Raw genomic sequence first — 14,021 nt, 5'->3', positions numbered from 1 at the left:
CGGCAGTTCGCCAACAGCATTGCTCTGACCACACAGAACGTCCCCAAGACTCTCGATGCATTCAAGTATACCTTGCTGTTCACCGGACTGATGGTCGGCTTGGTTACTTGGACCTTGATCTGTTTCATGGAGAACCTGGACAAGCGCGCCGACAGACTGTCTGCCAACATGCAAGCTCTGAGCACTGAGATCACAGTTCAAGGCAACCTGCATTACCAACGTGAATTCGCCAAAGCAGTGTACAACTTGATCCAACAGAAACGCGCCGAGCAGATTCTGTATCCGGACAACTATCCCACCACGAATTACACGTTTCAAGCTCGATACACCATCTTCCACCCAGCCTCCGATTGGCATGGCAATCTCTTCGCACTCGCGTCCAAAGACTGGTGTGACGAATACTTTGAAGCGGATCATGAAGACTGTATTCTTGACCGTCTGCGCCTCTTCAACAACCCTGAGAAATTTGCAACATACCTCCACGAGTACGGCACGTCTGAAGTCATCAAGAACACCGACCACACTCTCTCAGTCACGCACATCCTCCTACCTTCAGCCCAACCCCACACTCTCCCATTCATTCTGCGTGTTCCCGAGGAGCTTCACCCAGTCAGAATTGTGGGACAGACAGACCGCAATGGTAAACCATACTGTCGTGCCTGTATCATTGGAGTGGATCCCTCAGACATCGTCGATATCGAGTTGTTGCCAGAGCACGAGGCTCCAGATTACGTGGCCAGCAAATCTGCTACCGACAAGCGACTCTATCCTATCCTCTGGCTCATCATCGCAGCACTTTGGTTGAAGATGGTGCTGGGTGCAGTGGTCGACTTTGTTGGAGATGTTGCGTGGAATGTTTCGAACGCCTATCTGGGGCTTACCGAGTTTCTTTCGTTCGGTGTCACCAAGTTCTTGTCATTTGGAGCTTGAGGGACATGGTGTCGTTTACCGGAGTTGAGCGTCCGAACAGCTGACAAAGAGCGCAAGAGGAAGAGGTATTGCGAAGAGTTGTATTATGTATAGTATCGCAGACTCATGGGGCTCTATCCACTTCTGCCCAGTATAGGAAATGAAATCGATCGTGACACGCATCAAGGGTATAAGAAAAAGAATGCATCGTGATGACCATCTCTTTAAACGCTGTCACCACTGCTTGACAGCTCCAGACCGGCTTCCTGAGCCTTCTTGTTCTTCTTGCTTTTCTTGCTCTCCTTCTTTGCCAGCTTTTGCTGCTTCGAGAGCGCCTTGTGCTCCTTGAATTCGGGGAAGAAGATTCCGGGGTGGGCGACTGTGAGGGCGATGGCGGCGATACACACCATCCTGGATTCATGTCAGTAAATGTGCTTCTTGATGTTCATCTTGGTAGTGGTAACTTACATTCCGTCGAGAATCAGGAACTCGGTCTCGTTCTGCATCAGAGGGTTGCCCCATCCACCGACCATCTCAGGGATACGGTACACGGAACGAATGAAGACGGTGACAAAGGCAACACTCGCGGCGCCAACGTAAAATCTGAAGCCAGGGGTGGAGCGGGTCATAGGGTCATCGAGGTTGTTTTGTGCTTGACGAGATCTGTAGCGGCGGAAGAAGAAGTCGGCAGCGACGAGACCGCAGAGAGCCATGGTAGCGACTTGGACGCAGATACCAGCCACCATGATCGAGTTTCCGATCTTGACCAACTCGAGCTGCTCGCCGGCAGCGATACCACCTCCAGCAGCCTGGACGAGAATACTGGCGGCATCGGCGGTGATGAAGATCCAGGTGTAGAGACCAGGCCTCAGTCTGGAGTATTGAGGGCCGAAGTGGATGACCAGATGCTTAATCGTGAGGTAGATTCCAGCGGCGAGGAAGGACGGCGACAGAATCAGGCAGACAATTTGAATCTTGAAGCCTGTTTGACTCCAAGGGTTGTTGTGCATAATCAGTCGTCCGATATAACCGACACATTCTCCGAAACATCCAATGACAACAGCAAAGGTGAAGCCCTTCAGACGAGCCTTGATTCCGAGGAAGAGCTGGGCGAGGAACAGGATTCCGAACACGACACAGAAGAAAATATCTCCTCCGAGATTAGGTCGGTATCCATAGGTGGTTGCTTCTACCGGACATTCCGGTGTGACTTGTGTACAGTAACCGCGAGCCATCTTAGAAAGTCGCGACGACGTTGTTTACGTGTCGTTAGATTATGACGACTGGGCTGAAAATGAAGGTTCAACAAGGATGCAGCTGAGAAGAATACTTCAAGACGAAAACAAACCCATCGCGGGGGGTAATCAGGATATGATATATAAGCGATGTGTTGGCCTGGAGGGCTGGACGGGCACCATTGCGACATTCATCTCATCCTTTTGCCGTTTCGTGAAGATAGCGTGCGGTAAACGAGCTACGAGCGATCCTCGTTGAGCGTTTCTCGTACAGCCGGAGCCAAAATCGCGATCTGCACGTGAGAAGCGCCGCATAGCCTGTACTCCGCTGTCAGAGACTGCCATTTAGCGGAGGAAGAGAGCCCGCCGCTTCCTTCGATGCACGGTGTCAGACGAATTTAATTCCGTCGGGACGCGCGGGTCTTGTCAAAGGATCACTGCCGAGCAAATCAAATGGACGGGGGGTGAGTTTGTCCGGTGACGCGCATGCCGCTTGACATGTTCCTCTATACCTGCGCAAGAAAATAGCCCGAGGGGCATCGGTCTTGGGCGTTTATCCTTATCCACATTTTCACAACATAAACCCCCACGCGAGGGCTGGCCGCAATGTCCTCTCGCCGTTTTCACAGAAAGTCGCGTAGTGGATGTGTGCATTGCAAGAAGAGACACATCAAAGTAAGCTGGCGGCTCGGTGTGACGTGAGATTTTTGGTTGCTGATAGTCGTCTTTCCAAGTGTGATGAAGGTCGTCCGAATTGCGCCAACTGCCAGAGAGCAGGCGTAGTTTGTACCTATGATCAGCTCAAAGTTCCCACTAGCCCAACGCATAGTGCAAGTGCTAGTCCTGCTGGCTCGACAGCATCAACTCTGGTATACGAACAGTCTCCGACTTTTGATATGCTCGATCTATCCTTGATGCACCACTACACGGTATCAACTTCTCTTGGCCTCTTTGCTGGTCACGGCGCTCGAGAAATCTGGCAAGAAATGGTCCCAAACCAGGCCCAATGTAATCCCTTACTCATGCATGGTATCCTTGCTTTGGCTTCAATGGATCTTGCCCGGACACGACCCAACGAGCGGCAAATCTACGCGACGAGAGCGCTGGCACATCAAAATTCAGGCACGCGGTTATTCAGAAGCATGCTCGAGCAAGTTCGCCAATCAGACAGCCATAATGTTGTCATGGTCTTCAGCATGATACTAGCAATTCTGGCCTTTGCACTACCACACGCTCGTGACGACCCACCGGATTTTGATGAGATACTTGACCTATTCAGTTTAATCAGAGGTTGCAAAACTGTGTGGCTCTTGAGCCCAGAATCACTCGCTGGGACTTCGTTAGGACAATGGATCAAGACTGTCTTCGCCGGACGCCCAATCATGGTGAAACCTGAAGTCGATCGTAGTTTCCAAATCCTGCGAGCACGTCTCACAGATCCAGCGGATATCGTTGCCATCGATCAACTCAGGGAGTTCATACACGGCGAGCTTGCCACATCCTCAGGTGGAGTCGCAAATCTAGGCCGTTGGCCCACCATGGTGTCCGACGCCTATTGGCAACGCGTGCAAAACCATGAAGTCGACGCTTTACTCGTACTTTCGCATTATTCTGTTGTCCTGGGTGCGCCTAGCCATCAATGGTGGAGCGCTGACTGGGATTCAATCTTGCTGCAAGCCATCGACAAAGCTCTGCCACAAGTCGACAAGAAGCTCGTGGAGTGGAACTTGTCTGCGATGATGAAGATCGCCAGATCTTACAACGAGAGTCAAGTTTGATCTGACATAACAACCAACACGTCGGCCCATGAGCTGGCGATCATGCGAAATTTGCATACGAAGCATCCGCTATCTCCATGAATCGAGCAGTCGAGCAGTCGAGCAGCCGTAAAACTCGACTGCCCGCAGTTCCTCACTCACCGCCTGAATACCCTGTGCGATCCTCACCACGAGCCCAAACTGTCCATCTGATATCGACTGGAATGTTCAGCTGACATCTGGTACTTTCCCTAGACCAGAACGTCAACGACTTGGTGTGCAGGCAAACCACTGCGAGAGAGACATCTTGTTACTAGGGCTCTGGCATGACGGTGATCGCAAGAGTACCCAGGTCGCCTCAACTGTCTGTACATATTCCGAGGCGATCCCAACAATCATAAGGCAACTCAACCACTGTCAATGGGAAAACAACCAACATATGTTTTCTTCTCTCGGGCAAGACGATGCGGTTCAGATCAGTTGAAGGAACAGCAAGTGGCATTAGGCTCGGCTTCCTGTCAGGAAGAAAGTAGGAGCAATCCATAGACATCATGAGTAATAATAGGACATCCCCGAGAACTGCTACTCGCCGTTCTCAACCTCATCATCTTCCCCATCCTCTTCAATGTCTTCGCTCTCAGTTTCCAGTTGGTCTTCGTCAACTCGATGCTGCAGCATGAGACTCGCGAGCGTTTCCCGAATATTGCCATCGCTGGTCATCTGAACCTTGTTTCCGCTCACAAAGCTGAGGGTTCTGGGATTTGGGGTCTCGACCCGTATGTCTTCCAAACGCAAGTAGGTTAGACTGTCCGCATGCTGTGAGATTCGCGACAGCAGTTTATATAGTGGCGTGGCTGCTTGGCTTCCTCCGAAGAAGGAAGTCAAATGCATCAATCGAGAGTTTGTGACCGAGATGCATGATAGAGGATTGGACGGTGGTCTGGCAGATAACAAAACTCCGTCTAGCTGTTCGACAAAGAATTGGCAGTTTGTCAGATATATCTCAGCCGGATGCTTTTCTTGGATCCATTGACCTATGCCGTGGAGGTCGTGAGCTGTGATCTGAGAAAATTGAAGACATTGGCGCTGTCGGTCAAAGATAGTCTCGCCGTGTTTGAATGCCACAACAAGAGACTGCACTGTAAGTACTTCTGTCTCCTTCTCCTGGACATTGATCAGACCATCGAGTCTGCATAACATTTTGTCGAGCTGAAAATCTGGATCCCAGTCTTTTGCTCTAACAACAAGCCTCTTTATCAACATCCGTGATTTGAAGACCTGTTCCACGATCCCAAGGATATAGTGAACGATACACGGTTCCGAGATCCATTCGTTGCTGCCATAAGGACTAAAATTCAGCTCCAGAGAAACATTAAACGTGCTCAGCTTATCGAAAAGCTGTTGCACCAACGTCGTCACTGGCCATACATTTCGCCAGTCTCGTACAAAGTCGAAGGTCACAGATTTGACTGCATGTGCGTGTGCGGGACTCGATATGATTTCCAGCAATCGCGTAAGGTTGTCCTTTTGTGATGGATCTATGCGGAGGAGTTCCAGATGGCGGAGAAAACTGTCATGGCAAAGTTGCTCTACAGTCTTGCTGACTAGACGAAGATCGAGAAGTGTTCTTTTACATGCACTATCTGCATGCTGTATGATACCGATAAGGACTTCGGTTGGTAGACTCAGCAGTGCGATGCCCATCCTGTGCTTATAACCAGGTTCTCGGGATGCGCGGGGGCTAGTGTATTGAACCACTGGAGAATTTGTTGGTTGTCGATCTTGGGCAGCTTAAATCATGCGTCTTGTATCTATCAGATAGCGTATCCTGATGTTTGAGGACGATATCAAAAGAAGTCGCGAGTCGATGGTGACGTAATATTAGCTTTGGCGAGACAATTCGATAGTCGAGTGACTTGACGGTATGGCAGGAGCAGTCATCGCATAAAGGGAAAAGGACACAAGGTGCTTTGGGACTGTTGATGAGTTAGACGTAGTAATTTAGCCAGAGCTGTTCGAGATTAGCCAGTTGGTGCCGTCAGAGGTGTTGTTATACTTTGCCCCAGTATTCGCCAAGCCTCAGCAAGATACAGCATTCGGGAGTAATGAGCCGAGTATCTATACAGTACTCAATCTTCGCCCGTTAAACATTCACTGTAGATCTTCTACTGCCCTTCGACTCTTTTGAGTTTGATATCTCGGGATTTTGGATCGTTCGCACTTCTTGCTGGTCATTTCTTGGTTAGCACTAGGGCATATCGGCTTGTTACAATAGGGAGATCGGATCTAAGACATCTGTCATGATTGCACCCGATTCAGTATCTAGATTGCATGGACGTGAGGTGAGTATGCGACCACAATGCTACCAACATGTCATGAGTTTGCTGCAATGAGATTTATGGTTTGAAATGTATAGAATTTCAGATTCTATGGTACGATGGTTGAAATCGTGGGGGGTATCTCTAATATTATAAAACAATGCTTTTCGTTTCGTATCCCGTCATTAAACAACTGTTAAAGTCAAATGTGTCGTACTCAGAAGGTGCTACCCTCAGTAGGAACCTGGTGCTTAGGAACCTTGATGAAGACGTTCCTGGTCCAGCCTTCAGCATCCTTGTGAACCTCCTTCTCGAGACGGTAGCCTCCGATCTTAGGCAGAAGGACAGCCCAGAACACCCAATAGACACCTCCAGCTGCGATGATAGCCAGACCGACAACGCAGTGAAGGTAGTAAGGTAGCGACTTGTACTGGTTCAATTCGGGAGTTGGGGGAGGAACAAATGGTGCGATGACGAGGTAGACGTTGCTGAGGAAGAAGAAGATGGTCACTGGAAGAGTGGCCTTGACCGGAGGGTTCCAGTTGAACTGCTCGCGGTGGGTGTAGATCCAGATGAGAGCGATCGAGACGAAGACGTTGACGACCGAAAGTGGGTAGGAGATGACGTTCAAGATGAAGTTGTAGGCATCACCGGGAGGAGGAGCCAGCATGATGATGACCGAAACCAGCCAGTGCTCAAAGAGACCCATGAAGGGAGCGTTGAAGGGCTTGTTGCTGGCCCATAGTCTGCTGAATGGTAGAATGCCTTCGCGACCGAGTTCCTGCACAAGTCTGCCCTGGGAGAAGATAACAGATAGCACATTTCCGTATGCCGAAAGAGCAACGAACACACTCAATGCGCGTTCTGCTCTAGGGCCAAACATGTTGCGGAAGAATTGGGCGGCCAAGATACGGCCACTGCTGATGATATCTTCCTTAGGGACTGCAGCGAAGTATGCGATGTTGGCCAGAATGTAAAGAGTGCCGACGATCAGGATAGCGCTTGGTGCTGCGATCTTCAGTGTGCGCACTGGGTTCTTCATTTCGGACATAGAGTAGTTGGCGTTGCTGTAGCCGATGAAAGACCAGATGACATTGTACAGCGCGGTGACTACTCCATATGCGGAGCCAGTAGTACCTTCGAAGGCGTTGTCGAAGTTGTTGGGCTTTTCGATGCGTAGCTTGCCTCCGAGTGCGGCAAAGCCAGAGAAGACGATGATGAGCAGAATGATAAGCTTGATGACACCAAGAACATTTTGCAGACGAAGACCCCACTTGAGAGCGAGACCGTGGACGAGGAAAGCCGAGGTGATACATGCGAGACCAATACCTCTCTGGTTCCAGCGGTTGACAGGGACCTGGGCGGCGTTGAGAATGTATTCGCCGAAGACGACACTGTTGGAGCCAGCCCATCCTAGGAGTACAACGTATCCAGTCTGTTCTCAGGTCAGTCTCATGTGAATTTGACAAGCTTGCAGCTGAACGTACGTAAAGACCAGTGACCAAGAATCTAGGCTTCTTGAACACGTGCTCGAGGTAGTTCTTCTCTCCACCGTTTCTGGGAAGTGCCGTGCCAAATTCGAGGTAGACGGCCATACCGGCTGCGGCAATGATCAAACCGGCTACCCAAATGAACAAGGCAAGACCAATACTTCCACAGCTTGCCACAATACTACTGGGTGTAGCAAAAATACCAGTTCCAATCATGCGGTTGAAGATGAGAAAGATGGCGCTCACAAGACCGATCTGTCGGCGGCCTTCGCTGGTTTGGTAGACATCATGACCATCATCGCTTGATGTTTCGTGGTCCACAAAGGCCGAGGGATCCTTCACCTCGGCCTCAGGGGCTTTCTTTGACGACGAGAAGACCATGTCGGAATCCCAAGTATAAGTAGCTATCGAGTCGGCTGTCAAAAGAGCTGTGGTAGAGTTATTGAACTCCAACGAGTCGATGCCTCTTTGTGCTTTTGTAGAATGGCCACGCTCTTGCGTGAACCTCTGTCGAGAAGGCGTCATTGTCACTAGTATAGAAGCAGTAACTTCTTAAGTAATACAAACAACGAGAAAGAAGCTTGGTGGTCTGGAGTTTGGGGTGCACGGCGTGACTTCGCTCTATTAATTTCACCTACTTGAGCTGTTGGCGGGCTCAGCACGCCCTACGAGACTCGCTTGAATGCTTGGGGCGTATTGCGCATTGCTCGGCGTAAAGACGTGATACAAAAGTCCTGTTGTTCTGCTGGCGTTATTGGTTCACATGCTCCTTGAGGATTGCGCCTCGATGAGATTTTTTTCCCTTGTGTAGAATGCCATGACTCGCTTGTACAGTACAAAGGTCTTGTTCTTCAACGCTTGTGTGATTGTGGTCCCAAGAGCTTGGTGGAGATCCACTTTTTTCCGTCGTCAAGCGCATTGGTATTCGAGAAGCACATGGCCAGATTTTTTGATCCAAGGATATCGGCTAAATTCGGGTCTCGTCTTTCAGTCAGAGTGCCTGTCAGACCTGACAAGAGATTCTGGAGCTGCGGTCGCATGGTGGGGTACATGACTTTGAGGATGGATCGAGAGCGAGTTGGAGAAAAAAGGGAGACAGCAAGTGCGAGAAGCCAAGAGGTCGTTGCTTGAACAGAAACGGTAGGCACAGCCCTGGCTAAACGACCCCCTAGCTGTAGGTCAAGAAAGCATATGCGAGTCGACCCTTGTGACGGAATGGACGATTAAACAACCAATCTTTACATGAGCGTCACATATCCATGATGTCTTCAGTCCAAGCTCGTCAGCGACAGTGGGGTCGAATCATGGTTCGAGTGCTGATGCGAAGTCACGACCAGGGGTGTTCGTACTGACGCGCACCTCGAGTGCTCCACCAATTATCCGTAGTAACCAGCCCTACTGTTCGAGTACACCAGCGTCATGCTGATAATGTCTATACCGACCGTGTCTTTGTGAAATATACACACTCACTTTTGAAACAGCGCAAGATGCGGCGCTCACTCTTGCTCTGTACGCGGTCGCTCTGGGCGATCCCTACAACCACAAGCAGATATGCACGCCTTCTCCACACATCGACAGACAGCACGTCAACCTTGAAGTCAACAAATAAACCGGCCTCACCCTTGGCAAGCCGTCAAAATGCATACAACAAACGTAATCAAGGCACTTCTACGACCTCTGGCTTCTATGATTCGAATTCGGCTTTCCAATGGCAGCCAGGCAGTGAGCCAGGAATCGACACTTCGACCGACGGTGTCGTGTCACATGGCAAGACCTTTCCTGTAAACATACCTCACCCGTCGAGTCGTTCGATTTCATGACTAACCACATCAACAGTCGCAAATAACAGCAGTGGACTTCAGCGAGGACCAGATCGAACAAACCGAGCTTGACAACAACTCTTTGGAAGGCTTTCTCAATAAACCTCGGCCAGAATGGGCTAGCTGTCGCTGGATCAACGTCAATGGATTGAGTTGGGATGTTATCAAGCTGCTAGGCAATTTCAAAAAGCTTCATCCTCTGGCTATCGAGGATCTGATGCACACGGGGAACCGAACGAAAGCAGACTGGTATCCGGAACATGCATTCATCGTCATGACTCTTCAGCGACTAACCAAGCTCTCCTCTCAAAATGGCCATAGAGATGCTGATATTCAGAAGGCTCTGTCAAGTTCGGAGTCCCGCCACTCTACGCAGAGCCGCAGCGGTATCACATGGGGAACAGAAAAAACCTTCCAGCCACCTGACAACCAAACACACCTGCGCAGCTTACAATCATATCGTGGAGATCGCTCACCTGAGAGAGTGGCATATATGGAGAAGAACTCGATCTTGACAAGGAAAAGCCTAGGTGTCTCTATCGAACAAGTTAGCGTGTTCCTCTGCAGCGACAACACTGTCGTGTCATTCTTCGAGTACTCTGGCGATGTTATCGAGGAGCCCATCCTGAAACGACTGAATTCACCAGAGACAATCCTTCGCCGAAGTGGCGATGCTTCTCTGCTGGTACACTCGATTATCGATGCTATCACCGATCTGGCCATCCCCATCGTCAGCACATACGAGAAAGCCATCGCCGAGCTTGAGATGGACGTCCTCACACAGCCCGCAATCGGACATTCAAAAGCCCTCTATATCTTGACATCTGAACTATCAATGCTAAGACAGCAAATGCAACCCATAGCCTCTTTAATCAACAGTCTACGCGACCATCACAGCACAGCACAACTCCTCAATCATCGACCCACCTCATCTGCTGCCAATCCTGTGTCGGACATAGCCCGACGCAGCTCTGGTCCTGCAATGATCAAGTCGCAGACTCAATCTTCAGTCAACATTTCCCCTGCCGCACACACATATCTGGGAGACGTAGAGGATCACTGTATCATGATTATTGCTTCCCTCGATCAGATGCGCACGCAAAGCGACAACATGATCAGTTTGATCTTCAACACCATGGGAGCATATCAGAACGAGAGTATGCAGCAACTGACCTTTGTGACCATTTTATTCCTGCCTTTGACGTTCTTGTCCGGTTACTTTGGCATGAACTTTGAAGAGTTCCCACCGTTGAAGAACTCGCATATGTATGTTTACCGTTCTCATCACATCCTCAATCTTGCTAATCGTGACGACAGGTTCTTCTGGTATCTAGCTTTGCCCGTGACATTCGGCATGGTGGTAGTCTTGCTGTAAGTCAGCAAACCTCGAATGCGTAAAAGACAGTACTAATCACCGAAACAGACGACAGAGACTCTTCCGTACAGTGAGAAGATGGATGAATCCAGGTACACGCTCCCACAGACACGCGATGCGCGAGCAACGCAAACGACTGTGAACCATCACAATTCTTCGTAGCTCAGTCAGATGTGAATGCTGTCTAGGCTGCGGTTGGACTCCAACAGTCATCTCTTGCCTCTTGAGCATGCATGAACCGTCTCCTCTTTCTCTCACGCCCCGTTTCTGGACTTTCATTGCATACGAAAGCAGCACAGATCAGATAGATACTTACACAGCATACTCCCCCCTCTCTCTCCGCGTCGCAATTTGTTATAGCTGCATCGTTGTGTCTACATGTACCTTGGACGTTCGCTTTAACATCAGCAGGCCAACCAGGAACTGATGGGAGAAGAGAAAACCGTGTATAAAGCTTGTATATCATGCATGCGAACAAAAAAAAGAGACAACCCATCAAATCATACATGACCCCACAGAGCACCTCCCCATCGATACATGTTTCCCTTCTCACACCCTCTCGTAGAGTCTAAACTCGTACCTGACCTTCTCACCCTTGACTTCCTCCTCCTGAATCTCCTCAACATCCTCACCAGTAAACTCATCCAGTCCCTCCTTCTCCCGTCTCTGCCACCCCTGCTCAGCCTCCACATCAACAGGGAAATCCGTATCGCAATCCCACTCTCCCTTAACTCTGGTTAGCAAGATATCCTTTGCCTGTTCCATATCCAACGCTTGTTTGTATATAGCAGCGCCGCCGATAACAAACACTCTTCCCAAAGGAGCTGCGTTGCCTTCTTTGGCCTTGGCAGCAAGAGAAGACAAAGCAGAGGAAATGCTGTCACTGATAACGACGTCGTCACCCGCACCCTCGAGTTTTGAAGATCGAGAGATGACTACATTGGTGCGTTGCGGCAAAGGGCGGAATTTGGGAGGAATGCTTTCCCAGGTTTTACGGCCCATGACGACGACGTTTTGGGGTGCTTGTGTGGTGGGATCTGAGGAGGTGGAGGTGGTGGAAGATGGGACACGCTTGGTGATGCGAGCAAAGTATGCCATTTCCTTCTTGAGCATTGGCCAGGGAAGAGTTCCATTCTTGCCAATGCCGTTTTTGGCTGTGGTAGCGACGATGAGAGTGAGTGGAGGAATGGATGTTGCTGCTGCGGCTGCCATGGCGTAAGTCTTTGGTGGTCCTGGTAGAACGTGTTCTTCGGTGTGCTGTGTTTCCTGGACTGCGTTCTGTGAGTCTTGAGCCTCGGGATGTTGTGAAGATGATGACTCGGGTGCGGGAGCTTGGGCCACTTGGCTGTAGGTCGGGGCATCTGGTGCCGATGAGTCTGCAGTCTGACTTCGACTCCACACGTGATCCATTTCCTCAATGGACAATGCACCTGCTGATGCTTGTACGTTTGGCTCTTGAGGTGCCTGTTCAGCTTGAGTCGGTGCAGATGTGGTAGGGACATCAGCGGGACCGGTGGCGGTTGCGTAGTCGGCTTCGTTTTGCTGTCTTTCAGCTGCCTCGAATTCGAAGTTGGACGAATAGATGACAGCAGCGAAAGCCTCAAGGTCCTTGACCTGATCGATAGCCGCAAGGTATTCGTTGACTTGAGAGCCGACAGACTCGGCAACTGCAAGATCATCGGGCTCGCTACTGCCGGCAGCGATGCTATGGGCTTGACGACAGAAGACAGCAAGAGTCTGAGCGAACTTGCACTTCTTGTCGCTGATCTCGGTGATGCGTGACAAAGAATCGGGTGCTGGGGGGCTGATTTTGAAGGCTTCTGTTGCGACGCGGTAGTCGATAAGGTGAGAGAAGGTAGCGTTAAGGACTTGGGTGAAGACGTGGGTGAAGGTTGGCGAATCGATGAGGTCTGACGTCTCATCGAGCAGTCTGCGAAGGGAGGCATTCGAAGCAGCGGAGTTGGCTGCGTACATGGGATCTTGCGACGTCTCTTGTGGTGCGGGCGATGCGGACATGGCATCAATACCAGACTCGGACAGGACAAAGTCCTCCTGGTCGCGAGGAGGAAGCATGTACGACAACCACCTGTGCTCACGACGCTCACTCTCGGTGGCACCCTCGACCTTCTTGCGTACCTCGAGGATGAGCTCGCTCAAGCGTTCGAGTGTGATATCCTCGCGCGGGCTGACAGGGCCAAATACCTCCTTGACAGCGGCGCTGACCTTGTCGACAATCTCTTTGCTACCCTTGTGCAACAGCCACCAGCTGAAAGTCAAGTATTTGCGGTTCGTCTCGAAGTCGTTGCCGTAGACACTGTCGTAGTTGTCGTCATCGTTGTTCTCGAGGGAAATGTGGGTAGATTGCGAGGGGTTTGGAGGGCTCGCGAGCGAGACCACCGAAGAGAGGTATGTGCGACGACCGAGCAGGTTGAGCTGGATACGGGTGAGGAGAGTCAGAAGCGAGAGGGTATATAGGAGAGTCAGGGCTCTTGTGATAGCTGCAATCGACTGTCAGTGGGCTTGGTCAATTTGAGCATTGATATGCAGACTTACAGCTGATCTTCATGTCGTTCCAGAGTTGTGCCTTGGACTTTTTCTTCAAAAGCGATCTGGCATCCTGACTGTCGCCCATCTGACTAGCGTGGATATAGCTGCCAGTCTGGAAGCTGGACATGCTCGCAGAGTCGTCGATGGTACTGGCGGGTGCCGAGGGGTATTCGGAGCTGGCAGCTTCTGAGGGACCAGCACTCTTTGCCAGCTTTTCTGCCCGCTGTCGTTGCAACTCATTGGTCATATCTTCGACGGGGAGGGCACTGATGATCTCTTCTCGGATGGTAGGGAGCAAGGCGAGTACCGTGTAGGTGCAGTCTTCCTGGTTCTGTTCGAAGCGGCGGCGAAGGCTGTTGTCCTGTCAGTCTCCTGTCTCTTTTCCACATGGTCTGACAATGGTTACTTCTCTTTGGACATGATCTCATCGGCCATGCGCTGGCGTGCCTCGAGCCATTTGCTCCAGGCATATTGGCCGGCCAGGTAGACCAGACCTAGCGTGCCTGCTCCAATGGCGAACCTGGTGCGATTGCGCCTGAACCACCGGCGCGTTCCTTCTAACATGGCGGC

At 50.7% G+C, this 14,021-nt stretch overlaps 8 protein-coding genes across 8 annotated transcripts; 3 read left to right on the top strand and 5 right to left on the bottom strand.

Moving 5' to 3' along the window:
* Positions 1–90: 90 nt before the first annotated feature.
* On the top strand, positions 91–930 carry M436DRAFT_52118 (uncharacterized protein; the record flags this gene model as incomplete). Its single annotated transcript, XM_013569663.1, has 1 exon — positions 91–930. The coding sequence occupies one exon, from the start codon at positions 91–93 to the stop codon at positions 928–930; it is 840 nt and encodes a 279-aa protein (XP_013425117.1).
* A 203-nt stretch (positions 931–1,133) lies between these two features.
* On the bottom strand, positions 1,134–2,144 carry M436DRAFT_74847 (RTA1-domain-containing protein; the record flags this gene model as incomplete). The annotated part of the gene is made up of 2 exons (XM_013569900.1): positions 1,134–1,320; positions 1,378–2,144. The coding sequence occupies 2 exons, from the start codon at positions 2,142–2,144 to the stop codon at positions 1,134–1,136; spliced, it is 954 nt and encodes a 317-aa protein (XP_013425354.1).
* A 606-nt stretch (positions 2,145–2,750) lies between these two features.
* On the top strand, positions 2,751–3,922 carry M436DRAFT_51911 (uncharacterized protein; the record flags this gene model as incomplete). Its single annotated transcript, XM_013569630.1, has 2 exons — positions 2,751–2,819; positions 2,879–3,922. 2 exons carry the CDS (start codon positions 2,751–2,753, stop codon positions 3,920–3,922), a joined length of 1,113 nt encoding a protein of 370 aa, XP_013425084.1.
* Positions 3,923–4,483: 561 nt separating this feature from the next.
* On the bottom strand, positions 4,484–5,605 carry M436DRAFT_51728 (uncharacterized protein; the record flags this gene model as incomplete). The annotated part of the gene is made up of 1 exon (XM_013569597.1): positions 4,484–5,605. The coding sequence occupies one exon, from the start codon at positions 5,603–5,605 to the stop codon at positions 4,484–4,486; it is 1,122 nt and encodes a 373-aa protein (XP_013425051.1).
* An 831-nt stretch (positions 5,606–6,436) lies between these two features.
* Positions 6,437–8,090, bottom strand: M436DRAFT_51964 (amino acid transporter; the record flags this gene model as incomplete). Its single annotated transcript, XM_013569640.1, has 2 exons — positions 6,437–7,654; positions 7,707–8,090. The coding sequence occupies 2 exons, from the start codon at positions 8,088–8,090 to the stop codon at positions 6,437–6,439; spliced, it is 1,602 nt and encodes a 533-aa protein (XP_013425094.1).
* A 1,106-nt stretch (positions 8,091–9,196) lies between these two features.
* M436DRAFT_52343 (uncharacterized protein) lies at positions 9,197–11,046 on the top strand (the record flags this gene model as incomplete). Its single annotated transcript, XM_013569703.1, has 4 exons — positions 9,197–9,490; positions 9,546–10,795; positions 10,847–10,900; positions 10,953–11,046. 4 exons carry the CDS (start codon positions 9,197–9,199, stop codon positions 11,044–11,046), a joined length of 1,692 nt encoding a protein of 563 aa, XP_013425157.1.
* Positions 11,047–11,453: 407 nt separating this feature from the next.
* M436DRAFT_52333 (uncharacterized protein) lies at positions 11,454–12,116 on the bottom strand (the record flags this gene model as incomplete). Its single annotated transcript, XM_013569700.1, has 1 exon — positions 11,454–12,116. The coding sequence occupies one exon, from the start codon at positions 12,114–12,116 to the stop codon at positions 11,454–11,456; it is 663 nt and encodes a 220-aa protein (XP_013425154.1).
* A 297-nt stretch (positions 12,117–12,413) lies between these two features.
* M436DRAFT_9591 (Peroxin-3) lies at positions 12,414–14,015 on the bottom strand (the record flags this gene model as incomplete). Its single annotated transcript, XM_013569575.1, has 3 exons — positions 12,414–13,402; positions 13,458–13,804; positions 13,858–14,015. Coding segments are annotated over 3 exons (1,494 nt in total), but the record flags the coding sequence as incomplete, so codon positions are not given.
* Between the last annotated feature and the right edge of the window lie 6 nt (positions 14,016–14,021).

The sequence above is a fragment of the Aureobasidium namibiae genome (genome assembly GCF_000721765.1).
Source record: "Aureobasidium namibiae CBS 147.97 unplaced genomic scaffold scaffold_14, whole genome shotgun sequence".
In the NCBI taxonomy this organism is placed as follows: Eukaryota; Fungi; Ascomycota; class Dothideomycetes; order Dothideales; family Saccotheciaceae; genus Aureobasidium; species Aureobasidium namibiae.
This window is presented reverse-complemented; position numbering and strand designations above follow the sequence as displayed.